The 27864-nt window shown below is 35.8% G+C and overlaps 1 protein-coding gene across 1 annotated transcript; it reads left to right on the top strand.

The window, feature by feature from the left end:
- The first annotated feature begins 28 nt into the window (after positions 1-28).
- On the top strand, positions 29-26913 carry LOC141623739 (putative clathrin assembly protein At2g01600). The gene is made up of 15 exons (XM_074439885.1): positions 29-395; positions 506-575; positions 670-767; positions 7977-8115; positions 8227-8354; positions 11004-11096; positions 11249-11299; positions 11787-11852; positions 11952-12017; positions 14068-14148; positions 14234-14314; positions 14422-14595; positions 24446-24518; positions 24632-24750; positions 26303-26913. Exons 1-15 carry the CDS (start codon positions 309-311, stop codon positions 26645-26647), a joined length of 1671 nt encoding a protein of 556 aa, XP_074295986.1. The 5' UTR covers positions 29-308; the 3' UTR covers positions 26648-26913.
- The last annotated feature ends 951 nt before the right edge of the window (positions 26914-27864 follow it).

Genomic DNA, 27864 nt, shown 5'->3' with positions numbered 1-27864 from the left:
ATGTTGGCCCTACTTAGAGGATCAACCTAGCTTTCTTAAAAAAAAAAAAAAAAAAAAAAAAAAAGCCGCCAAAAAATCCAGCGAGGTCGGAGATGAGCTTGACGCCAACTCAAAAGCAGCCCTACGCAAACTGTCGGACTTGAAACACTTCATTCGTCGTACTTTTCCCCCCTAAATTCTCACCAAACAAACACACTCTCTCTCTCTCTCTCTCTCTCTCTCTCCCTTCGTTTCGGTTACCTAAATCACGAATATATCTCAATTAATAAATCCGCGATCTACCCGGCGAAGCAGTGAGGAGTGAAGTGATGTCGACTTTGACGTGGAGAAAGGCCTACGGCGCCATTAAAGACCAGACCAAAGTCGGCCTTGCCCAAATCAACAGTGACTACAAGGTTCTCCTTTTTTTATTTTATTAAATTTACATTCCCTTTTTTTTTTTTTTTTATGTTTATTTTATTTATTTATTTAATTAAACTATAATTATTATGTTGTCTATTTTAAGGATTTGGATGTGGCGATTGTTAAGGCAACTAATCACGTCGAGGTTCCACCAAAAGAGCGCCATTTGAGGAGTCAGTATTTGCTTCATTTTTTTTTTAATTTCTTAATAAACGAGTGGTCATTTTTAGGTTGTTCTATATTCATGCTTTCATTCTCATCTTGTAGAATTACTGCTTGCTACATCTGCAATCAGGCCTCGGGCTGATGTTGCTTATTGTATCCATGCTCTTGCTCGTCGTTTAGCAAAAACTCGTAATTGGACGGTATGCTTTTCATTTTTCAGTATCTTTCATTTCTGATTATTACTTATTGTTTATTTATTTATTACCGGTTTTCTTAATGACATTTTCCGCTTCAGTGACTTGTACAATATCTGTTGACTCTGTCAAATAATTGGAGGGGGTTGGGGTTTGTTGACTTCTTGGTACTAAAATATTGGTGTTCTTGATTTGCCAGCTTTGCCTGGTTAGACCTGTGAATTTTTAAGCATACTTTGCATGTTAACCTTGTACAAAGTAACTTGTTGACGGTACTCATTTTAACTTTTTTACATCACTCAGCAACAATGGTGACTTGTGTAATATTGAAGCTCGCGAACCAGAATTGTAAATGCCAGATTATGACCGCATTGATAATAATGATTTGCAGTAAATGTGAGACATTGTCAAGTCGTGGAAATGACAATGTAGCACTTTCTTGTATGTCAATGCCGGATCTAGGATATCCAGAGTTCAAGTTCAAAAATAAACATTAATGACGTTCGAAAAATAATGTTTTTTTAGTTTTTAAACAATGGTAAATATTGACATGAAAAGTAGTCATTGTATTTTCAACAAGAAAATAAAAGCATCTAATATGGCCAAGTAGAAGGATGAAATATGGTTTTGTTTTTACATCAATGTTTTATGGTTTTTACATTTTCACAGAGTCAAAGACTCACTAATCCATTGGCTTTGAAATATCATGAAATAAAAAAAAATTCTCACTTAATCGCCCACACTTCTTATATTATGAAGAAGCACTGAGCCTATGATGCAATCTTCAGCACATTTTCTGTTTGTAATGATGTTGTACATAAATGTTGTTTGGATTCCCTGTATGTCTCTTCTTTATCCTTGTTTTTGCAAGTAAAGCAGGAGGATTATATTGTGGAACGTAATGGCTATCATTTTTGTCGATTGTTGACCCATGCCTTGAGCTTTACCCGTCGTCCTCAATACTCAACTCCTCATCCTCATTTACATGGTTCCTAATCTCACAACTCTTGGGGTCCCGAGAACATTGCGTTGTTCTTTTTACGTAGTGTTGGTGTTAGACTTAACATTATCTCATACTGATTGTTGCGACAACTAATCGGCTGCCATATTTATCTTGGCAGCTATTGTCCCTCAAAAGTTAACACACAGATTTTCAATTTTGTTTGTAATTGTGAATGTAGTGTCGAAATACAGACTTGACACACTACCTTAGTACGAAAAGGTAAACCACTTTCAATCAGGTCTCATTTATTGGACCAATACCTTAATCTTAAAGACCCTCTATTATCAAACGTAAATTTATTTTTTCTGTTTGACTATTTCAGATTGTTTCCTTTAATGCAAAGTACGTTTTTTAAAATTTTAAATTTGTTTTTGAGAATTGAACCATTTTATCTCAGAAAGTGTAAAAATTGACTAATATTTCTTAGGGAACTCCAAAATGGAAACATGCAATTGCTTATTTTGAGGCAAAGGGGTATTGAAGTAAAACTTTTAGGACTCGATTTTTGGACGAATAAGACTCGTTTTTTAACAGTTTAGTGGACTGTTTCGTGTGCTTAAGAGGAGATTAAAACGAACACAAATAACAAAGCTTTGGACAGAAACTTTAAGGACTTGATTTGAACACTCAAATGGACTGTTGAAAATGGCTGAAAAATCGACTCAAAGTAACCAAAACACAAGGATATGACTTAAACTAAATCACGAAGCAGGTTTAAGCCTTGGAATTAAACTCAAGATCACGAAGCAAGAGCTAATTCCGCCTCAAACACTAAGTAATGAGGGGGTTTTCCGCACTAAGCAAGAAGAAAATTGGTTGAGTTTCAAACTCATTCTTTAATTCACTCCAATCTGATTTTCACGAAGAGAAAAAAGCTCCTTAAATAGAGTCTTTGTTGCAATCCTAGCCATTCATCTAAAGTAGCATCTAAGGGCTCAAAAGAGTCTCCTAATGCTCCAAGAAAAACGGCTCAAAGCCTTACACAAATCAGAAAATAAAAGGCTACAAGACAAGTGAAATAAAGAGGATTGTTGGTGATTGTACAAGCTTCCTTTGGCATGCTTTACTTATTTATCTTATAAGGACTTCTTGGGCAGCTGGTGGGGCTCGTCCATAAGGAGTATAAGACCCAAACTTGCAGCAAAAGGTCCCTTAAAGCTTGCCTAGACAAAAGAAGAAAGCTTGAAAGCGATGGTTGTACTTCTCTCCAAAACCGTGCCCATTGGACCACCCGGCTGTTTGTTCTCTTTTGCACCAGATTTAATCCTCTTCAAGACTTAATATCCTAGGCAAAAAGGCTCTAAACTCATCATAGAAGAGTCTTAGGCCGGAAAATGGCATGTGTTCTTAGACGGAATTGGAATTGGACCTCATTTTTGGAGGTGACCCAAAACCGTGAAAAATGGAGCTCATGGTACTTGTCAATTTCACTTCAATCCCTCCCTCTTCAAAAGGACTTGCCCTCAAGTCCTTGAAATCATCATCCTCAATTTCCTCATAACTTATTAACTTGGACTCAAGTCCCCTAACATCAAACGTGCCATGGATGCCCCAAAGATCAACCTTGTACTTGTTGAATCCAATTTGCTTGATGACTTTGAAAGGACCTTTCTCACCAGGCCCGTCTTTGAGCCCGTGCAGCCGCGTACGGCTGCACAGGGCCCCCAAAATTTCAGCCCAAAAACCCAATTAATAAGACTATAATTAAATCTAGCGCATGAAAGAAATATTTACAGCAATGTGTCCCAGTGGTCTGCCTTTTGCCTTCCATCCTCAGATCCCGTGTTCAATTCTTAGTAATGTTCAGTTTTTTTCTTGCTTGCTTTTAATAGTGGGCCTCACATAATTGGTTTTATTTCCATATTCCTATTTTAGCAAATGAGAGTATAAAACGGTATTGAGAATTGAGGCCCACCACTCAGCACAATATTTTTCACCTTTCAAGAGTTCAACCAAATTTAAAATAATCTCTATTCAACCAAATTGTAGTTGACCCTGTTGGAATTTTGGCAGCGGAAGTATTGTGAACCCGATATTCTCAACATGGAAGATTAAATTTATATGTTGAATGTGTGATATTACATAATATTTGGGGGAGACGATGTTGGTGAGACCTATAAGCTCCTTTGTTAGAGACTTAGAGCTCATGGACTACACTCATAAAATGGTGCATATAGCGGCCTATTTATAGGCTACAATGTCATGCTTGAACACTCTAGAAATCTGTACAACAAGAGACCACTTTTGTTACATGGAACAATCTAGTTACATGTTAGTAATTCATAGAAGATTTCCTTAGTCTAAATTCTAGATTTTTCTAGATTAACTTTATGTTTTAACAGACCCAAATTATTTTGGGATCACAAAATTTTCAGAGAGACGGTCTCTTAATAACGTTATTGAGAAACCTCTCACATGATGGGGTGAGGGACCATTGAATTTCTTTTTTCCTTATTATGTCTCCCACTAAATTAGTGGCGGAGCCTCTCTCCGAGACCTCTTTTTTTTTGGGATTAAGGCTCTAATGTTGTTGTTAGTTGTCTGTTATAAGTAAGATTTCACTTAAAAAAGACCCAAGAATGGCGGGAGATGACGTTCAAGTTCGCTCATGAAATTTAAATAACTAATAAATTTATATTTGTACGTGGATTTAATTTATTACTTCCTTCATTCTCGTATGATGTACCCATTTTATTAAAATAATTCACTCATATATTCAACAAATGGGTACATCATATAAAAACGGAGGAAGTATTTCATTTAGCATCCTAAAATGACTTTATAATAAAACTTAGGTTTTATTTCATAATATGTTTAAATTTCAAGCTTTATTTTCGATTGGTAATTTAAATTTAGATTTACACAAAAGTTTGAAAAATTCGCTTTTGAACCGTTACAAGGGCCCCATTTTTAAATTTCGCACAGGGGCCTCTTAATCTCCAAGACGGCCCTGTTTCTCACTTGCCATGGACTTGTTTTTCCCTTTCTTGAGGACCCTTTGCTTGCTGATTTGAACCCACACAAAATCCCCGGGCCTGAATATGCGAGCTTGCTTAGGAACCATAGACATTTCCTTGCATTTCATGGCCTTAGCATGGATGGGAGGTTTTCCTTCAACTCGTTTCTTGACTCCTTTCCATTCCTCAACAATTGGCTCGAAATTTTGCATTTGGGCAGCCTCATTGCCGTGGCCATTGCCACTAGCCTTGCACTCGAATTCAAATGAGCTAGTTAAACTTGGAATAGAGAATGTAGTAGGCTCACATTGCAAGCCTTCAAAGAAACCCTCGGTTTGATCTTTCCATTTGAGTAATGCTTGGACCCTTGGCTCCTTAGTCTCATCTTTGGCATGGACAACATGGACAGTCCCCACGCCGTCCTCCCCTTGACTCACCTTGTCTTCATTGATCAATAATACTTTCTCGGGTGGTTCAAACATGGACTCGGGTGGTAGGGGTGCTAGCACAACTTTCTTTGAACCAAGCTTGAAAGTATAGGTGTTGTCTTAACCATTGTGCATTGAATCTTTATCAAACTCCCATGGCCTACCAAGTAGAAGATGGCAAGCATCCATAGGTAGAACATCACAAAGAACCTCATCAATATAGCTCTTGCCAATGGAGAAGGACACTAGGCATTGCTTATCCACCTTAATTTCAGCCCCTTTGTTGAGCCACCTCAATTTGTAAGGATTAGGATGATCTTGTGTAGGCAAAGAGAGCTTTTCAATGAGAGTATTAGAAGCCACATTGGTACAACTCCCACCATCAATGATAAGGTTGCAAACTCTTCCCCCAATTGTGCATCTAGACCTAAAGAGTTGTTGTCTTTGGTTTACTTCCATAGGTTGGGTACTCAATGCTCTCCAAATGACCAAACTCACTCCCTCATCCGGTTCTACAACCATGGCAGCCTCCTCTTGCTTCTTAGGCTCCTCACCATCATCACAAACAAGTATTTCATCCTCACCCCAATGCACTACCTCAAAGCTACTAAGTGCTCTCTTGTTTGGACATTGGTTAGCAAAGTGACCAAAGCCTTAACATTGATAACATTTCTTCAAAGATGTGGTGTTTTTGTGTGAGCTCATGGGTGCTTTGCCTTTGTCAAGAGTGGGTGTTTTGTTTTGAGGGGTTGGTTCATCAACCTTGGTCTCAGTTTGATCTTGGTGAGGGGCTGTTTTGGATGGTTGTTTTGTGGTAGTAGTCTTCCCCTTCCCGAATTTCTCAACCCTCAATGATAAATTCACGGCCTCCTCAAATGACAACACTTGACTAGCAATCTTAAAATCCAAACCCTCAATAAACCTAGCAATCTTTTGTTCGGGTTTCTCATTTAATTCACATTGCAAGGTTAATTGCTCAAAGTCTCTAAGGTAAGACTCAATGGGTTGTTGGTCTTGTTTAAGTTAAGCCTAATAAACATGTCTTGAGTGTAGTCTCTAGGTACAAACTTATCCTTAAGCTTCTTTTTCAACTTAGACCATGACTTAATAGCCTCTTTACCATCTCTTCTCTGATTTTTTAAATTTTCATACCAAAGAGAAGCATAGCCTTTGAGTTTCAAGATTGCAACTTTGAAAGATTTGCTATCCGAATAATCTTTAAACTCAAAAACTCTTTCAACGGTTCTAAGCCAATCTAACAAATCCTCGGGGTTTAGACTACCATAAAAATCAGGGATTTCTACCTTTACATCCTTGTTGTGCTCTTGTTGAAAAGCCTCGGCCATGAAGTCTTCCGAATCTGAAAATGGCTCCTCTTCTTAGATACCCCGGCCTTCTCTTCCACCCATGTAAGCACGGCCTCTACCTTTGCCCCGTGGTGGTGGTCCTCTTCCTCTTGGTGGTGTTGGGATGTTAGCCATGATGGCATTAAAGGAATCCAACATCAAGTCACATTTTTCAGAAAGTTAGTTACTTGTGTTTCAATTCCGGTAAACCTCTCTTCACTCATGGTTGTTTTTTATATTTTTGAAGGCTGTTAAGGTATATAATGAACTCAAAGCCCAAGACTAACACAAGATGGAATTGTGTTATAACCTTGCTCTGATTACCATTTTGAAGTAAAACTCTTAGGACTTGATTTTTGGATGAATAAGACTCGGTTTTTAACAGTTTAGTGGACTGTTTCGTGTGCTTAAGAGGAGATTAAAACGAACACAAATAACAAAGCTTTGGACAAAAACTCTAAGGACTTGATTTGAACACTCAAATGGACGGTTGAAAATGGCTGAAAAATCGACTCAAAGTAACCAAAACACAAGGATATGACTTAAACTAGATCACGAAGCAGGTTTAAGCCTTGGAATTAAACTCAAGATCACGAAGCAAGAGCTAATTCCGCCTCAAACACCAAGTAATGAGAGGTTTTCCGCACTAAGCAAGAAGAAAATTGGTTGAAAACTTCAGTTTCAAACTCATTCTTTAATTCGCTCAAATCTGATTTTTACAAAGAGAAAAGAGCTCCTTAAATAGAGTCTTTGTTGCAATCCTAGCCATTCATCTAAAGTAGCATCTAAGGGCTCAAAAGAGTCTCCTAATGCTCCAAGAAAAACGGCTCAAAGCCTTACACAAATCAGAAAATAAAAGGCTACAAGGCAAATGAAATAAAGAGGATTGTTGGTGATTGTACAAGCTTCCTTTGGCATGCTTTACGTATTTATCTTATAAGGACTTCTTGGGCAGCTGGTGGGGCTCGTCCATAAGGAGTATAAGACCCAAACTTGCAGCAAAAGGTCCCTTAAAGTTTGCCTAGACAAAAGAAGAAAGCTTGAAAGCGATGGTTGTACTTCTCTCCAAAACCGTGCCCATTGGACCACCCGGCTGTTTGTTCTCTTTTGCACCCGATTTAATCCTCTTCAAGACTTAATATCCTAGGCAAAAAGGCTCTAAACTCATCATAGAAGAGTCTTAGGCCGGAAAATGGCATGTATTCTTAGACGGAATTGGAATTGGACCTCATTTTTGGAGGTGACCCAAAACCGTGAAAAATGGAGCTCATGGTACTTGTCAATTTCACTTCAGGTATAATACTATATTGATTCGAGCATGCTAGTTAGTGTTGATGAGTGCACTCTTTAAGGACATCTTCCTTCTTTATCTGCTCTCTAATTGATGAAATAAGCCATTTTCCCATGGTGTTTATATAATTTTGCAAATGTGGTATATTAGTGTTGGCTTGACATGATACTCGTATCTTTTTATTAAACAGGTAGCACTTAAGACACTCATAGTTGTTCATAGGTTATTGAGGGAAGGTGATCCTACTCTCCGGGATGAACTTCTCAATATTTCTCAACGTGTCCGTGTACTTCAGATGTCCAATTTCAAGGACGATTCTAGCCCAATTGGTTGGTATTCCAACCTTTCCTCTTTGATTGATACGCTCTCTCCCGTGTGCGATGCTCTTCTTTCCTTGCACTTTATTTGGGTATAATACATGCAAATCAATATATTTGCAGCTTGGGACTGTTCTGCATGGGTTCGTACTTACGCACTTTTCTTGGAGGAAAGACTTGAATGTTTCAAGGCTTTGAGATATGACATTGAAGCTGAGCGTTTACCGAAGCCTGCCCAAGGGCAGGAGAAGGTTTGTGTCTGATCTTTCTACACAATTGTTGTTTGAGAAAATGTATTCTTTTTTTTTTTTTCTGGCTGATTACTACTTTCGAGCAACATCATTGTTTCTAGTTGTTGTTTCAAGACTTATGTGACTTGTCATGTGTTGTGTTTTGCTGAAGAAGTTTAGGTTGAAATGAGGGTCTCTTGTTGCGGCCTGTGGGTGGCCAGATTTTTCTATGTTTTTTATTCACATGTGTTTTCAGAAATGACCCACCGTCATCCAGCTCAAAGGAGCTATCTTGTGAAAGATTCTGATGTTAAGCCCACGCTAATTCGCTAAATCTACGTTACAGAGAATAAATAATGTTTTATGCCCAATTTTTTCAAGCTAAACAATTGTTGTTTGCCCTCCTGCCTCCCAAACAATTTTATTTTTTGGTTGGGAGTGGGGTGTATTTAGTGGAGGTCTGGAGGAGGGGCCTGTGAAGTGTGAAGAAAGGAATGGAGGACTAGACTTTAGCTTTAGACTCTAGGCTTTGTTTGGTATACCTTGGTTAGTAACTTGGGTTGGACGATAATGGATGGTCCACTTTCCTTTCTCCAAGTCAAATTAAAGTCCGTGTAGTATAGGGAGTATTATGTGCAGAAAAATAGTGGTAGATCTATTTCCTTTCCCTTCTTTCCGCCTCTTCCCCACCTTCCTGTCCTCCCCTTCCCTCCTCTTTTTGTCTCCAAACAAATAGTTGAAATTATTATATACAATCAGGACACGAGTTCTTGCTTTTGGATTTAATGGGCTGTCGGTCGACTTCCCCATAACTTGCTGAACAATGGACTGCAAGCAATGACAATACCAAGTACCTTAAAGGCTTGACTATGGTAGGGTTAAGTGGCTTAAATGTATGTAGTCTCAACTATAGTTACTCCGACATGGTATATCTTCGGCTTGTCGACATGGCACCTGACACGCCTTTAATACGCTGGAATGGGACACGACTCCGATGTGTGTGGTATTCATCAGCGACGCTACTTACCTGAAAAAAATTGAAGGGAGGGAGGAGAATCCACGGTAAGAAAGTTTGTAAAGGAGAGAGAGAAAACAAGGGAAAAAAATGAGTGCCGAGAGGCGACAGACTAGGATTCTCCTCCCTCCCTTCGATTTTTTGGCGATAACATGCTGGTCTCTTCAAATCTTTCTCCACCAAATTTTGCATATCAATATCATCATAATAAATGGCAAACTTATATCACATATTCATTCAAAATCGAGATTCCAAAAAATGTCTACTGATTAATCAAATAACTTAGATCTGGAAAATTATCCCCTATGGAAAGGGTTTATTTTTGTTCTCCCATGTCTAACGTGTGCGAATTATTAAATGAGGGCATGTGCAGATGTAGAGTAGAGTAACATCTGTCAACAAGGAAGGAGTACTAATTAGCCTTTTGTTTTTCCATTTGTCAATTCATGACTATTAGACCTTTTTATATTTACAAAGTAGAGTTATTTTTATTCCCCTGAAGGTCATCCCCAATTAATGGATGATGTACTCTAATTTGTCTGTGGGATTAAAAGTCGGAAAACAAAAGCAAAAAATAATAATATTCTTTTAACATAATTGTTTCTTGAGTAGATGATTTCTACATGAGACGTGTCCTGTCCGTGTCTAAGTGGTCAAGACACTTATTTGACCATATCTCCGTATCATTTTAATCTCAAAATTACGTGTCCAATGACACTTCTTCGCCGTGTCTGGGTAACATAGGTCTCAACTATGTGCTCAACTCATAAAGAGGTTGTTTGCGAATGAAGGAAAATGAAATCTGTGTCGCTGATTGCGTCAAACAAAAAAAATAACCTAAAAGCTAAACAAGTTTAGTGAGCCATTTTTGGCGTCGTCCATCATATCTGAAAGCCAAATAATACTGGTTGTTTAAATTCCTTGCGAACATCATATTCTAGTTAATTTTGTTCGGTAGTCATGCACTCATGTTTGATCAGGAGGTTAATACTCTAATACAGGTTTTAGTTACTCAGTGTAGACCTTGCAAGTCCATGCCTGGCTATTCAGTTTGTGATACGATGGTAGTGAATGAAATATTTTGAGTGCTGCCTTGTAGTGTCTGACCTAGGTGTAGATGTGGCCATACTGACTTTCCTTTGTTCCATGTATTTTGGTTTCAATCTTTTACACCATCTTTATTTGATTTTGCTATTTTATCTGTTCTATGAATGCTCTTATTTTCAATGACAATTCTCGAAGATTAATTGTAGTTTAGTCCTGTATATATCTGACTGCATCACTAAGGTCAGTAATATATTGTGTGATAGACACTTAAATAATCCCTCTTTTGTATTCTAATAATGCTGGTTAATATTATCGTGTCCATGGATAGGCAACTAATGTAGTTTTTTAATATCTTCTGGTGATAATTTGTGTGTTATGTTGCATCTTGCTCATTTACGCTTTTGAACTGGAACAAAAGCTACTTTCATAGTGTGGTGGACTCTTGATAGCGAGAAAACTCTCTATGTTATGGTTGCAAATCAGATGTGGTGTTATCCACCAATCAGATGTGGCAGTATTTGATGTCTTGAGTGTGATAGGATGCTTGCAGTATTAATGCCATGCCATTTGTGGCACAGAATAACTCTTTATTTTACTGTCTTGGACAGGGTTATAGCAGAACTAGGGATTTGGATTCTGAGGATCTACTAGAGCACCTGCCGGCCTTGCAGCAGTTACTGTATCGTCTAATTGGATGCCGGGTACTATATATTGCATACTAGCGTGCCAGCCGCTTTATTGTTGTTGTGTTGTCATCATTGTCTTTGTCTTTATTGTTGTCATTATCATTGCATATGATCTCATGAACTATCCTTAAGGTTTGAATTTAAGACGCTCTCTTTGCTGCCGACAGCCAGAAGGAGCAGCACTTGGTAATTACGTCATACAGTATGCAGTTGCACTGGTATGTCCATTCCTGATACGTGTTGTATTTTATTTGACCGTTCTATAAATGCTTAGTCAATACAGTGTACAAAAATTAAGATTCTTTTAACATATTTGTTCATCATCATTTGAATGTATAAAGGTTAGTAGAAGACATTTAATACTGTCAGTGTTAAAGTGAAAACTATCAATAATGAATACTTTTGTATGAAAAGTGGTTATTGGGAACAATTCATAGGAATACGCTGCACAATTACAATAGTTACACCACACCAGTTTAGTAACCAGAGGTTTTGTCCAGGGAACATTCCTTAACCTTGCAGATAAAAGCTAAGCATCCCCTTTCTTACTCTTTTGATGCTTCATAGTCCTTACTACCTGTTTGTCTTATAACGAAGTAGTAGCATGTACTAATTTGTGATAATGTTAGCGATGTTTACTAACCTCAACAATATAAAGGTGTTTATTATCTTATTGAGAGCTATTGGATCTTATTTTGCTTGCAGGTTCTGAAGGAGAGTTTTAAAATATACTGTGCAATTAATGATGGAATAATTAATCTAATTGATAAGGTAACTATGATAAATGATCCGGCTATCATTAGCCATCTTTTAGAGGCCATCACATTTTAGCGTATTTACTCTTATTAATTCATTTTTTTCTTGTGGCAGTTCTTTGAAATGCCAAGACATGAAGCCATAAAGGCCCTGGAGATATATAAACGAGCTGGCCAACAGGTGATGCTAATGTATATCTTCACAATATTTTGCTGTAGAATTTTGGCAGAGCTGTATAATGGTTTTGGTAGCCATGCTAAAGCTGAAAAGTGCAAAAACTCCTTACGTTTTCTTGTTATTTAGGCTTCTTGCTGCATTAGATCTTTATTACATCACCAATTTCTCCCTTCTTAAACAAACTGTATGCATTGCCCTTTCTTGGCTTAAAGAATATCTTTCCTGATGAAGCTGTTAGGCTATCACATTTTCATGGAGTTGGTGATTGGATCCTATGGTACCCAGTCTCTCAGACAAACGGTGTCCAGTTTATGACACCACTCAATTGATGCCTGGACCTGGATAGTGGATACTGGCAAACAAGCGTCTTGACCAATTATGAAGACATTGGCACAACTTGTCTTTTAAAACTAATATTATCCCCCGGCTTATATTTACGAATATTTCTATAGCACAAGGAAAATTGATAACTACTACCTTCTTTAGACACTTTTGAAAAGTACTATGGTTTAAAAAAAAAAAACCTTAGAAACTGTTCTTACGTATTCAGGTATAAAAATGCTACCCACGCCCAATTATCAGGTAACTTGATGAGCAAGAGAGTTTTTACCCTTCCGTTATATTTTACCCTCTTATTCCCTGGATTTCACATAAACCCCTATGCTACTCTTATCTTCAACACGAAATAATCCTCTCTTCCCTTCTAATTGAGATGATCTAATCAACTGTAAGTCGGGAAAGTGAGTAAAAACGAATTTTTGACCTGAGCAAGTAAATGAGGTCGTAGTGTTTTTAGAAAGGTACTAGTTTTCAAAAGTGGGTTTATAGTAGGTAGTAGTTATCAATTTTCCAGAAGTCTAATAATGCTTCTCTTACATATTTAGACTACTCTAATATCTGTTTCAGTTTATAACGACGGTTGCAGCTTAATCTCTCTAAATGCGCCTGATATTGCTTTAAAATGTTGTAAACGTGATTATGGTGTTTTTAAATCCTATCTAAAACGGCCGTGTTCCGGAGTTCCTACCTCAAAACCAGTCCATGCTTTAAAAAAGAGGAAATTTGTTTCTCCTCTTTTTTAAACTGACTCCTTTACTTCACTTAGTTAATTGTTTGTGAGTGTTGCGTATGATTCTAATTTTTGCGTGTTCGACATGTATCTACTGTCCAGTATCACTTCGGTCTCGAATCATGTTGGACACGATTAGACATGGCAAACAGATCGTGTCATGTCCGTTCGTGTTACATGTAACATAAATGGGTCATCAAGCCTCAACCCTAACGCGTTAATTTCGTGTTGGGTTTGTGTCATGTTTTTGTGGCATGTCAATATTTAGAAAGTGTAAATATATTTATGTGATGAAGGATAAAGAAAAAGTAGGTTCAATTTAGTAAATAGGTCATGCGTGTCGGGTTTGTGTTTAGAGAGCTCAACCTAAAACCCGACCCAATTAAATCTCGTGTCATGTGTGTGTGGACCCACTTACTTAAATGGGTCATTAAGCCTCAACCCACACCCGTTAATAGTTTTGTGGCCAGGCTCGTGTCGTGTGTTCGTCGTGTCATTGTTTGTCAGCGCTAGACACAAGACATGATGGCTATATGAAATGTCAAAGTAACGAAGATTTGAACATGATTCACATTATCTAAATATATAAATTTTAACATTGAACTTATATTGAATAATAGATAGTTTAACTAAAGAATGTGAACTAATATGCAACATTGTGAATGTTGTTGTTGGCATTTCTCCAAATACTATATAAATTTGTCAATGTAGGATAATATAAATGGAAACGGTTGGACTACTATCTAATAATATTCTCTCGTTGTTTGTAAACAATGCGACAACCTAATGAGGACAATTTTCATAAGCATGAGAGCGAGCTACTGTTTGTTTATGAAGATGTGAGTACTGTGTGAGGCTCAAATTTGTACATGAAGGTTGTGTGGAATGTCTTACCTATGATGGAATGGAAAAGTTCACATTAGGAAATGTAATTGTGAAGAGGCTTTTAAATGCTGTGGAAGTTGATTTAAAATGTTGATTCAGGCTGGGAGTCTGTCTAGCTTTTATGAAGTTTGCAAAGGATTGGAACTTGCACGGAATTTTCAGTTCCCTTTGTTGAGAGAGGTATTTATTACACATGGATGAATTTCTTACTTGACCTATATATTATCACTGATGAAGAGCTATTATGCTGGTCTATCTTCTACAGCCACCACAGTCTTTTCTCGCCACTATGGAAGAGTACATTAGAGAGGCACCTAGTGTTGTATTGGTGCCAAGCCAACAGCTGGTTAGTTCACTTTTCTTAGTCACAATAGAATATCACATGGTAATTCAGTTTGCAATTTTTTTGGCTCATGTCAGTTATGTCAATTTAGCTCCACTGTTTTCAACCAGGAATTTCCAGAGAGACTTCAACTGACATACAAACCTGAAGAGGATTACTCCGAGGAAGATGGTAATGTATTCATTGATGAGCCACAACCTATGACTTCTGATGATTTATCTTCCACTGCGGAAACTGCTCCAGCTTCGCAACCCGCTGAGATTATTGACTCCGGAGATTTGTTGGTATGTTCTTTTGCTCCTATCTATATCTATATCTATCTATCTATATCTATCTATATTATTAAAGGAAGCTTTTTTCGAGCGATTTTAGAGACTCCAACTTATGTTAAACACTTTCAATCAATAAGAATAAAATAATGCAGAGGAGTTAAAAATATAAATCATGTACAACTCTAGGCCAAATAAACCATTCACAATCCAAGTTGCATAGCAAAATTAATTGTCGTTGAAGTCTTAGCCATGTCAATCACTATTTATATATAAATATAAACATGCCTTCTATAATTTGCCATTCATGGGGTGTCGAGGAGGCTTGGGGGACTATTAAGTTCGTTGCGGACTGGCTTCAATGGGTTCTCCTATATTACGAAGGAAATAAACAGAGCAAACTGCTTAATTATGATGGCTTAGGCTATTGGAATTCTCCTAATACGGTGGTTCATGGCGGGGCTGCTTGTGACCCGTAGGGAATGCTGGATAAACCATGGAATTTCTGGTGTGCTAGGGATATGAATGGGGTTTTATAAAGTTAATGTGGATGCTGCCGTGTTGAGTGAAGCGGGAAGCAGATTGAGGGTCGTTATTAGAGGCCATGACTGACAGGTTAACGCTCGGGTGTGGTTCAAACAAAGGAACAGTGGTGAACGATGTGTATAGCGGAAGCTAGGGCAGCGGAGTTAGGTTTGTCTACGACTCTGGCTGGAGATGTCTCATGTGGTGCTCGAATCGATCGGATTCTTGTTGCTGATCCGTTGGCTGAAATCGATAAAGCTTTTCCCTCAAGAAAATAAAAATAAAAATTGCCACCCATACATGTACAGCCTTACGTAAAACTCTACCCAAAGCATGAAAGCAGAATTGATTATGTAATAAAGACGAAATCGCACATGGTCTAGCTTTAAACATAAACTGATACAGTACTAATATAAACTGATAATATGGCGGCCAAACATAGATCATGCGTTCTATTTACAATAATAAATTTGATCAACACCGGCACACAGCGTGATAGTTTTACTTGTGCAAGCAAGGTTTGACTATTGTTCCAATCTTTATTCGCAACATCATAGCAGAGATAATCGGACATATTACACAAATTCTCATTGAAGACGCACATATTCATTACAAGCCGAAGACGGATCAAGTAATACTCAAGTAGGTAGACAAGACAAAAGCAGAATGCTACTCAATAGTCGATCGAACAAAAAACAAACAAAGATGAAAATACCCTAATACAATCCTGTTCTAATACCACATGTAAGATAACTTACAAGGATCATTGTATAGGGTACATACCTTTAGCGGAAGCAACCGTCAATCAGATTGTCTAACTCGTGATCAAGATGGAAAAACAAATACTTGAATAAGAGTCCAATTTTTATGAGAAAACCAAATATTTGAAACGATTTTTATTAGAGGTCGGCACAAAATTACTAACAAAAAACACCCACCATTATCCTGAACGAAAATTTTAAGGTTTTCCTTCAATATTGCTACCAAAATTGGGATTCAAGTAATATTAAAAAGCGAAGTTATATGACAAATCCAATATGAAAGACTGCATTCAAATATATAGGATTACTCAAACTAATTGCTGTTCTGTCATTTTACTAATCGTAATCAAAGGATACCCATGTTGAGGCCCTTGGAGCGCAACGACACTATGTTCGAGAGAAGGCAGACTCCCGGAGAGCCGCAATTTGTTATAAAAACAAACTTATTTACGTGAATTGCTAAGATTAGCAATGAAAGATCCTAATCGGATGGTATAAAAATAGCCTCTTATTATTTACGTCTCATAGCAACACTTTTGAACTACTTAATTGGCAACGATTCCCAAAAGAAAAAAATTGATAATGACAAATTAATCCTTAATAGACCGATATCACGTACAAAGTATCTTTGTAGACGTAGAATGTAACAAAGTCACCCACCTGAACAAAATCACAAAAAATTATATTTAGCTCAACTTGTTAAGAGACTGTACTAGGTATTTGAATGATAACTCCTAGACTTATAAGTTACAGATCGATCGGCTATAGCTATGTATTTGAGTCAGGTTGCACTACGACTCTATGAGTAAGAGTGTGAGAGAGCTCTACATTTAAAACTTTAACCGTCTTACTGTCTTTTAAATTTGAACTCAAAATGTTAGGTTAGCTTATATCATTCGTTTCTTACAATCAGGATTTGGCATTGCGCTTGCGAACTCAGGTTGATTAATATAGAATGAATTTAAATGTAATGATGAATCTAAATAATTATCGGCAATTCATAAAATTTACCGAATTGAGTTAATTAGTTATTTTACTAATGCCGAAACTTGCCAAGGTCATATAAAAAAATAACTAATTTTCTAAAAATAGTTAAGTTTATTGGTAGTAGAATATTATTGGATCATATATCACAAGATATTACAAGTAGGCCCGTGCATCGCACGGGCATTAAATCTAGTATATTTTTAAAAGAGGCTTTTTTCGAGCGATTCGAAGCTGTCCACATCATCAAAAATCAATTTAGGAAAGTATCATAAATAATATTTTTTGATATAAAAAATAAAGTAAAAAATCTTTTAATTATTAGGAAAAATGGCAAACTACTACCTATTATAGTTATTAATTTTCAAAATACTACATAATATACTTAATTTTTCACAATACTACTTATATAGCTACAACTCTTCTCAAATCGCTACCAAATAAGCTAAATTAGGCCATAGTTAAGCCTAAATCATCGAAAAATCTGAAATTAATGTAGTATATTATCCATTTTGCCCATCTTTACCAACTTAAAATCACCACCATCACAAAAGTCCCACCATGAATATTATGAAAAAAGAAAGATGGGAATAAGGGGTATGATTATTAATAAGGGTATAATCGGGTAGATTATATAGAATTGAATTAATAGATGAGAAATTAATGAAAATCATCTTATAATTGTTAATTAAGACCTTATCTAGGTTATTAGGTATCAATTTGGGAAGAGTTGTAACTATATAGGTAGTATTTTGAAGAAAACATTATAATATATAGTATTTTGAAAAATCTTAACTATAATGGGTAGTAATATGCAAATCAGCCTTATTATTATAATATATATTTCCTAAATTATATTCAAGTGATTTTTCTAATTTTTATATAAAAACTTTTTACATTTCATTTGAAGAAAAAAGTGTCGTTAAAAAAATTATGAAAATAGTATAATTAGATTCGTGGTAAAAAAATGCTATCATTAGAGTATATATTTCATATTATTTGCACAGATTAAAGATATATACTTCTTAGTATTTTATATGTTCCACATTGAACATATATAAATAATAAAATTGTCCCACATCGAAAGATTAGCATAAGGTGTGGGGTGATCCTATGATTATAAATAGAAGACATCCTTGGAATTTATTTATCAACCCAAAATCTTTTGAGTCTCTCAAGTATTATCTTAGAGAGTTTTTAAGAGTTTGTATCATTATCTTCACAATATGATATAAAAAATAATGTGGAGAATGTTTTAATTATTATAATAATATTTCCTATATTAAAATGGGTTATAATGTTTTAATTATTCAATTTAATGAGAATGAGAATATAAAAATGAGTTAGGTATGATTTCATTACAATGGGACAACAGTTGAAGAAATCCAAGTATAGCTCTTCTTGCTCTTCAAAGAGCTGATGGTTCAGCTATCATCTTAGCTCTAGGAACTACAACCACACTCATAATAAAATGCTACAAAAACATTTTCCTAAAAGACTCATTGGCCATAACGGCTTATCTAGTCTTAATACCAAATTTATTTGTATTTTATTATCACGAATTTTTATTTCAGACGGAATTATCCGTCTTCAATCTTTTTTTGTTTAAATAGGTACTTAAATTAAAAGACTTACAAACAGAGTTCATACATCAATTAAGGGGGAGTGGGAGGCCTTACTCCAAAAACAAATCATTATTAAATCGAGTTGGATGTCGAACTAGGTGCGAAAAAGATGATGTACTTTTTAGTATGTTATATGTCCCACATTTAAAAATAATGTAGATGTGGTGAACATACTACGTATAAATAGTAGAAAAGGTAGGGTCATTCTATTATAAATAGTAGAATTGTTCCACATCGAAAGATTAACAAAAAGTATGCCGATCCTATTATTATTAATAGTAGAATTGTCCCATATCGAAAGATTAACATAATGTGGGGGGATCCTATGATTATAAATATGAGTCATCCTTATCCTGGAGCTTAAATATCAACTCAAAATCTTTTGAGTCTCTTAAGTATTATCTTAAATAGCTCTTATAAGAGTTTGTATTATTACCTCCACAATAGTGAAATTTATTTTTATTATACTTTAGATTTTGGTGATTTCACAATTATGTAATTATATATAGTTATATCATCTCCTTTTCTACTCAAATTTAGTAGTTTAGCAATAAGTTTTTTATTTTTTTACTTTTAAGTTGAATTTTCAAATAACTACATCAGTAGTATACTTATTATATAAGAGACTTTAAAAGTAACGTTACATAATGTTAATTTTTCATGTTAATTTTTCAAGTTTTAACATTTTTTTCATCTAGAGAGTCCCAACCCTTAAAAACTACTTAATATTTATAAGAAAAAAATGAATTTTATACGTAAGAAAAACTTTGGACTTTAGATAAGATTAGTTTGTTAGCAATAAGATAAAATTGCACAAATGTTACCTATATACGTGCGAAAAACTTTAGACTCTAGATAAGATTAGTTTGTTAATATTTGCTCATTATTAATCGGATTGGATGTTGAACGTACGAATATTAACATATAGTATTTGCTCATATTATTAAATATAACTACTACTCCCTCCTATTCCACATAATTGTCCCATTTAGAGGATGGCACAAGAATTAAGGAGGGTAGTATAATAATGAAAAGTAATGCTTGGGGGTAAGATGTTTGGATGAAGGGTATTATGATTATGATGAGTAATGAATTAATTAAGAGGGTAATTACTCCCTCCTTTTTTACACACCAAAATTTGTTTCCCTCCAAATTCATAAACACAGTGCTGATACAATGACGGTTTTGCGTACATACACCCAGTTTTGCGTAGAAATTAAATTACATGAACTTAAATTATTACACATTCTAAATTGTAATTAAATTACATAATTAAATTACATTAACTTAAAACAAAATTACATTAAACTCTAAATTAACATTAAATTACACAAAAACTTGATTAAATTACAAGCACAAAGAAGATCAAAATGTATGGATGGACTTGATTAACTTTCGATTTTCTTCATCCGATCTTGATTAGCCCATATCGCTTGTTCCATAAACCAAGATAACCCAAATTGTCGACCCAAGTGTTAAAATATCCAACTCACCAATATTGCAATTTGACACCAAAAATCAAATTTGGAGCCAAAAATACAAAGAGGTTTCGATGATAAAAAAAAACCAAATTGCCAAAAATACAAAGAGGTTTTATTATGGCGCCAAAACCAAATTCTCAAAAGAGTGCAAAGTTCTTTGTTCTATAAATAGAAGGTGTATTTATTAGGGTTCATTCAATTACTTGACCAAAAAAAAACCACTTTGAAACAAACATCTTTCAAACAAAAAAAGTAATCAATGAAGAATCTCACAAACTTAGAAAGATCAAAAATTAATGAAACATTATTGGAAAACAAAGACTAATGGAAAACCAAGGTACGGCATTATCAATATAGTTGCGGCAAGGTTTTCAAAGGGACGAAAACCATACAAAGGTTATGGAAATCGTGAGTTACAAAGAAATGCATCCATACCCGTCAATGTGACCAAAGAAGAAGAAAGGAAGCAAGAAAGTAGGGAGGGTGGTGTTAGATGAAGAAAAGTCAAGTCAATTGATCTTCTAAAAGGACAACACAACACTCACTTCTTTGAAAATTTAGGGGTGAGTCGACCAACAGTTTGAAGATGGGTTATGTCAAAGAAGATCGGGTCACACACAAATGCACTCAAACCAGGTTTGATGATAAAAACAAACTTGCTAGATTAATTTTCGATCTACAACATTTAGATTATCATCAACTAACTAAAAGAGTGGTTTTCAAAGATCAAAGCAATATCATACATATGGATGAGAAATGGTTTTCTAAAACTAAACCCACTACAAGATTTTACTTGGCTAAGGGTGAAACAGATCCTCATAGGTGTGTGCGGTCAAAAGTTTCATAGAAAAAGTAATGTTTATGTCTGCTGTAGGAAGACCAAAGTATGGGTCAAATGGTGATCTTATTTTTGATGGAAAGATAGGTATTTGGCCCTTTGTTATACAAGTACCAAAGACAAAGAAATTCCAAAAACAAAGCAATGGGTACAGAGAAACAAAATGCATTGAGTCTTTAAACAAACAAGTAACCAAAGATATGATTCTAAACGTGTGTTTGCATGATAAAGGCCAAATGGCCTTCTAATCTGAGTAAGCGCATAATTATTCAACAAGATAATGCTCGCCCACATTTTAGCAATGATGATCCGTTTTAGAAAGGCGGAACATCGGATGGTCGGCGATTGAGTTGGCTTATCAAACACCCAATTCACCAAAGAATGTCTTGGATTTGGGGTTTTTTAGGTCAATCCAATCTCTCCAACAAAAAAAAAAGGCAATCAAGTTGGATGAGCTTATTCATAACACAATCCAGGCATATGAAGAACAAGATGTTCTTAAACTTAATTATGTGTGGATAACATTGCAGGCATGTATGCTTGAAATAATGAAAAGAAAAGGTGGCATAGATTACCCTGTGCCACATATGCACAAAACAAAACTAGTTGCAATGGTACAGTGGGCACCGATAATGAACCAACATGGGACACCGAGCTTTGTTGGCGACATTACTTGGAAGCAGTGAAGGTAGTAATGAACCAACATTGGGGATTTATCCCCCTGTTGGTAGCATTACTGCTTGGTTCTTAGATTTATGTGCAAGGGAATGAAGAAGCTTATATAAACATCATCAGTATGAATGATTTTGGACAGTTACAACTTAGCAAAGACCGGATATCTTATCAAAGTCACCATTTTTCGCAGATAAAGTAAGCAGCAAGGACAGCAAACAATCAAGAAGGCCACAGTGAAGCATTTTGTTTAGTCTGTATTTGGTTTTGTTGAAGAACTTTGGAACTCTTTTGTACTATTCAGTCTTTGCCACTAAGGATATTAACTTCAGACATGAGCAATTGAGTACAATTAGCTTTAGTAAACAACACTGTTGTCCATACACAGCCTCATCACTACAAATGGTGGTGGCATTGTATATGAACAACAACTTATCAGGCAATCAACTACCCTCAACATTAGAGATCATCGGGTAGATCAAATTAGAAGAAACAAACATTATATAACCACCAGCAATCATCACCAGTCCAAAAAAAAAAAATTCAATGTAAAAAATTTAAGGAACAAGAAATCAACCTCCTGACGATTCGTCTTCGTCTGCAGGACCAAAACCAGGCCAATATTTAGAAAGCTCTCCCAGAAACCACTTTGTAATAACCGGATTTTTTCGTATGGACACCGGATCTAATTCCCCATCGAATTACGAGACAACATCGAGTTACATGCAACATCATCTCTTTTCTCCCTTGCACTCTCTTCCTTTTCATACTCCAAAAAAATCCCAAATTCAGGCCATGATCTACATAGATCTTCCATAAACATTAATCTGTCGACCCAGTTGACGACTTGCTAACCAACTCTTCGCCTCCCTCTCATAATCTCCTCTCTTTGAATTAACCATCATCCTCAAATCCATCTCCTCATCCACGATTGTAAAAGGAGCAATATTTGAGCAACATGCAACAACATCAGACTTACCATCATCAACTCCGTCCCCTTCCATATCCATCTCAGATTCACCACACAAATAATAATCTTCATATTTCTTCTCCATAGCACGAAGATCAATATAAGACCGACTAGATTCAGATTTTTCCATCACAGAGGCACCACCCAGATGAAAATTTGAAAAAAAATCAGAGTAATCAAAGGCGATGAAGGAATATTATGAATAATAATCAATGTTTGATGAAGATTAAAAGAGGCGATGAAGTTTTGATGAAGAATGGAAGAGGACATGATAAATCTGATGATGTTTAGAAGGGAAAACAATGGCGGTTGAGAGAGAAAGAGAGGAAGTGAGAGGCGAAAGAGAGAGAGCTAGGGTATTGAGGGGATGGGGACGGGAATATAAGGCGCGAGAGATTAGGGTTAATGGGATTGGGCTGGGTTGGTTTACGGATTAAATAGATTAGTGGGCTAGATTAGTGAGTGTTAGGATGGGTTATGGGTAGGTTGATTTGTAAATATTGAAAAGTAACAAGGGTAGTATGGTAATTACGTAAGGAAAAACATGTCCAAAAATAGACAATGGGATAGTTAACTGACTAGACGAAAATGGATAATGGGACTAATATCCAGAATAGGAGGGAGTATTAGATATAATGAGTAGCAATTGTTCGCATTTCGGGATTCGAGCCGGATGTCGAGCTAAGTGTGAAAAAGATGGTGTATTTCTTACTATGTTATTTGTCCACATTGAAAAAATAATGGAGGTGTTGTGAATATACTACGTATAAATAGTAGAATTGTCCCACATTAAAAGATTAGCATAAAGTAGGCTGATCTTATGATTATATTTTATAAATAGAAGTCATCCTTGAAACTTGGGAATCAACCCAAAATCTTTTGAGTTACTTAACTATTGTGAAAGAGAGCTCTTAAGAGTTTCTATTATTAACGGTTAAAATTAAAATTTAACAAACTATAATTTTGTTGTAACTAAATTGTATGTTTGCTTATAGTGGCCAAAAACATAGATGGGTTTATCTTTTACGCCTTTACGGTGGAATGATAGCAATAAGATGATCATAGGAGTATACATTAGATGTGCTTTCTGAAAGAAAGAACATAAAAATGAACTTTGTATATCAGTAATTAGAAGATTAATTATTATTATTATTATTATGTAACTCTTATTAATTGAACAAAAAAATTGAAATGACTAATTTAAAAGCATGACATGTGTAAGTAAATTGTTCATATTTGAAGGGTAGGTATATGGTTACATTTGTTTTATTCCCCCTCACAAAATACAGCAAATGTAAACTATTCATTGATTTTACACCTGTCTTTATATTAATCATAAGGGCTATCAAAGCGCCCCGATTCCCTTACACTTGTGATGATTAGTACAATAGTACGTAATAAATTTTGCTAGAATTCGAGATAACAAAGCTTTAGAGGCTACTTAATGCTTAGAATCAAGTACGTATCGAGAGACCATAAGGGATTAGGATATTTCATTTTTTTTAGAATTATGTGACACTCGGATTTGAACTTCGAAACACCTATTCGATAATGTTCTATAACTTAGTTTTAAAATAATGGTCATTAACCCGTACGAAGTACGGGCTTTCAAACTAGTATTTATCTAATTAAAAAGGGGATAGGTGTTGGACATACTTGCGTGCTTAAATTTGTGAAATGTTTAGATTTTAACCAAGTAAACAGTTCTTAAAATCAAATTAAATACATGTATTCTCAGCATTGGTTTAGGTCTAAGTGTTTCCGACGAAACAAACATGGGATGCAGATAAGTGCAAAAAACTGATTTTGATTGACTTCAACTGATTTTTTCAGTCCTATGGCAAAGCATGATTGTCAAATTACATAAATTATTACCTTTGCTGCGGAATCAAGGGCAATCACGTAAAGTAAGCTTTATGAGAGGGGGGGATGTGGAGCGATTAAGTATTATTAACCACATTACATAATAGTATCGCAATTTTTTATATCATCTTGCCTCTTGTCTTTAGGGTTTGAATATGACAACTGGCGCATCAGTCATTGAGGAAAGTAATGCATTGGCTTTGGCTATAGTGCAATCAGGTAGATGTACACACTTATCTGGACTCTGGTAACTGGCTTCTGTTCTGTGAGATGTGCATCTTTTGCTGTTTATTGGGAAACAAATGACTTCCTTATTTGACATTGGTTTGTAGATTCCTCAACCTCAAATTCTGGCACTGCTACTAGTAAGGAATTTGATCCTACTGGTTGGGAACTTGCATTGGTTACAACCCCCAGCACCGACATTTCTTCTTACACCGAGAGGCAACTGGTAGGTGGTTTATTGTATATTATTCTGTGATCTCTACATCTCAACCTTATTATCATTTGTGATCTATCTACGTCTTAAATTTTAGATGTTCTTCAGTTAGTAGTAGTTTTTAAAATATTGAAAGTCAAGCGAGATGCTTGATTTTCATCTTTAACTTCTTGGCGAGTGGCCTAGCTTGCCTTAGCCCCATAGAACGAAAATAAAACAAAAAAAATCAACAGGTAAGGACCATAAAGAAATGGAAGGCAGACATATCTCTCCCGACGTCTGATCGGACATAGAAAGCCCATGTGCCCACATGTTTTATTTCCTAGCATACTTAGTCGACCCACTAGTCATTCACTTTTGGCAAGGAAAGTAAAGTTCATTATATTTTGTTGCTAATGTTACCTGTGTATCTGCTCAGATGTCATTTATTGGCATTGCCAATGGTAGAAAAGAAAAATAATCTCCTCAAAAAGAGCTGACATTGGAGAGGGGGAGGGTGAAACGTTTCTAGGAGTCGTTGAGCTTAGCCTTAGGTTCAACTGTATTTAAATTCAGGCAATCTGAGGGCATTTTTATGTTTTAAAGTCGGCGTACATAACTTAGTATAGGGCTAGAATTGGTTAAATGAAAGAACCTTGGACACATGTAGGAGTGCTTTTTCTGAATTTTGAAAGTGATGACCACATCCAATTAAAAAACTCTAATTACAGTGGAATATTTGCTGAGTGGTGTTGTGTCTTGCCTGTTTTGTTCCTGTTTTTGTTTTGCTTGGTTAACTCTCATCTGTGCAAAGCTGGTTACATTACTTTCAAGATCTGTTGGAATTCTAGTTTTGAATTTGTGACTGCTTTGTGATGAAACCTGATCCACCGAGGATTATCACTGTTTAACATCTCCTTTAGGCATCATCTATTCCCTCCATCCCAAATATATTGTCCCATTTTTCTTTTTAGGTCCTTCCCAAATTAATTGTCGTACTCTAAATATAGTAACTAAAATAGTGAAGATCACATATCACCCCTAGTTAAGTAAGCACTAACATTTCATCCCAATGATATTGCACTTGTGTCTTCTGTTAAAGGGTGATATTGTTATTCGTCACTATTTCTAAAATTCAACCATAAAGTAATATTTTACTCATTTTCATGATATAGCTAGTGCCTAGTGCCTCACTAAACTAATTACTGAAATATGTTTTGGCTATACTTTGACACTTTGCAGCTGAAATTGAATTTTAAGGTGCCACTCTAATCTGTTTATTGGCTTTATTGAGGCGACCGCTTGTCTATGACTTTGGTTCTCTTTGTCATGGTTTACTCCTAGTATGCCTTGTGCTACTGGTCATTTTTTTCCAGTGGGTTCCAGTCTCATTTCTCTCTTAACCATTGAGACAATAGATGAATCTTCAGTCATTTTCGTTTGGAGGAGGTTTGGATATAATGACTTATAATTCTCTGTTTCAGATTAAATTGTGGTGGTGAAAGGGCAAAGCTGCTGATGCCTGTGGCACACCTGTTCTGATGATATTTTTTTTTTTTTTTTTTTTGTTTGCCCTTATGGACAGGCTGGAGGATTGGATTCACTGACACTGAATAGTTTGTATGACGAAGCAGCTTATAGAACAAACCAGCATCCAATATATGGAGCACTAGCTCTGAATCCTTTTGAAGTTCAAGATCCATTTGCAATGTCTAACAACATTGCTCCTCCCCCTGGAGTTCAGATGAGTGCTATGGCTCAACAATCATCTCACAATCCTTTTGGTTCCTATCAGCCTTCCTTTCAAGCACAGCCTCATGCAGGCCTTAGTGGGCCAAACCCTTTCGCAGACAATGGTTTTGGTCCATATCCTGCTGCTCCTCTTCATCCACAACATGCTAATCCTTTTGGAAACACAGGATTGCTGTAATATCGGCCTTGATTGCTTTCGGTAAACTTGAGTTGAGTACACATGCGATGTGGATAGGTCCTTCTGGGGTTTCAGGCTTGAGATGTTAATTTGATGCAGATCATTTTCCGCATATAGTGCTTTTGTAAACTACTCGGTAAGAAATTTATTGTTCTTGTGATTGCAATATAATAATATGTTTTCTCCTACTTGGGGAAAAAAGGTGATGCGAGTTATTTTGTAATCATCTGGGCTTCTGTATAAAGTATAAATATACATCTCGGATATGGACCATGTGTCACATATTGTGTATATCTTATTTCGATTACCAACCTACTAAACGTCGTAGACATTTTACTAATTATCATCGACATTTTTTAATGACTTTCCTAATCTACCCCTCACTCTAAACCTTCCATATTTTAACATCTTTTTTTCAAGTACGACATTTCCGTCACCACCGCTTCAATTCCGCCACCAAATTCAAGGAATCGACGACAAGTAATCTAAACTGGTTTAAATTTTTAAAAAATTGTAATTAGTTAGTAGTTTTAGGTGGTTTAGAATAGAATCGTTATTGTTATAACGGATTATATCGATTATCGTGCCAAAAATTAATCTAAGTCAGAAAATAATTTTTTTTTTCAAAAAATAAATAAAAAATAAATAAATAAAATTCCGGACGAAAAACATTTTCTTCCAGACGAAATTTTTTTTCCTCCAGACCTAGGTCTAGACAGAAAATATTTTCGTCCAGACCTAGGTCCAGACGAAAAATATTTTTGTCCGGATTTTTTTTTAAAAAACTTTTTCAAAAAAAAAAATCAATTTTTTTTTCCGGATGAAAAACATTTTCGTCCAGACGTAGATCCAAACGAAATTTTTTTTCGTCCAGACGGAAAATATTTTTGTCCGGTATATATATATATATATATATATATAGAGAGAGAGAGAGAGAGAGAGAGAAGGGTTCTTATAAGTCCATTATATCATATAAGGCCCTAAGTCTTTATAAGAACCCTTGGATGAAGGGATTCAATGGATGAGATAAGGAGAGAGGGTGCCTTTTTTAGAGCAAAAAAAAAAAAAAAAAAAGAAATGTTGGTTGTATGAGAGAGGGTACACATTTCACTGTTTGTGTACTTCTTGCAGTACAATCACGCGGACAAAAGGAATAAACAAACACTAATAATTCATTTTGCATGCTTTCCCTCTTCATTCACCATTCAAAACCTCTC

This window comes from Silene latifolia, chromosome X (assembly GCF_048544455.1).
Source record: "Silene latifolia isolate original U9 population chromosome X, ASM4854445v1, whole genome shotgun sequence".
Lineage (NCBI taxonomy): Eukaryota > Viridiplantae > Streptophyta > Magnoliopsida > Caryophyllales > Caryophyllaceae > Silene > Silene latifolia.
The sequence above is the reverse complement of the archived record's forward strand: the minus strand, read 5'-3'. Positions and strand labels throughout refer to the sequence as shown.

Excerpts from the sequence above, each read along its gene's own strand:
- LOC141623739 (XM_074439885.1), top strand. The coding sequence starts at position 309 with ATGTCGACTTTGACGTGGAGAAAGGCCTACGGCGCCATTAAAGACCAG. Across the intron at positions 12,018-14,067 it reads ATAAACGAGCTGGCCAACAG|GCTGGGAGTCTGTCTAGCTT; the intron begins GTGATGCTAATG and ends ATGTTGATTCAG. Across the intron at positions 14,596-24,445 it reads TTGACTCCGGAGATTTGTTG|GGTTTGAATATGACAACTGG; the intron begins GTATGTTCTTTT and ends TCTTGTCTTTAG.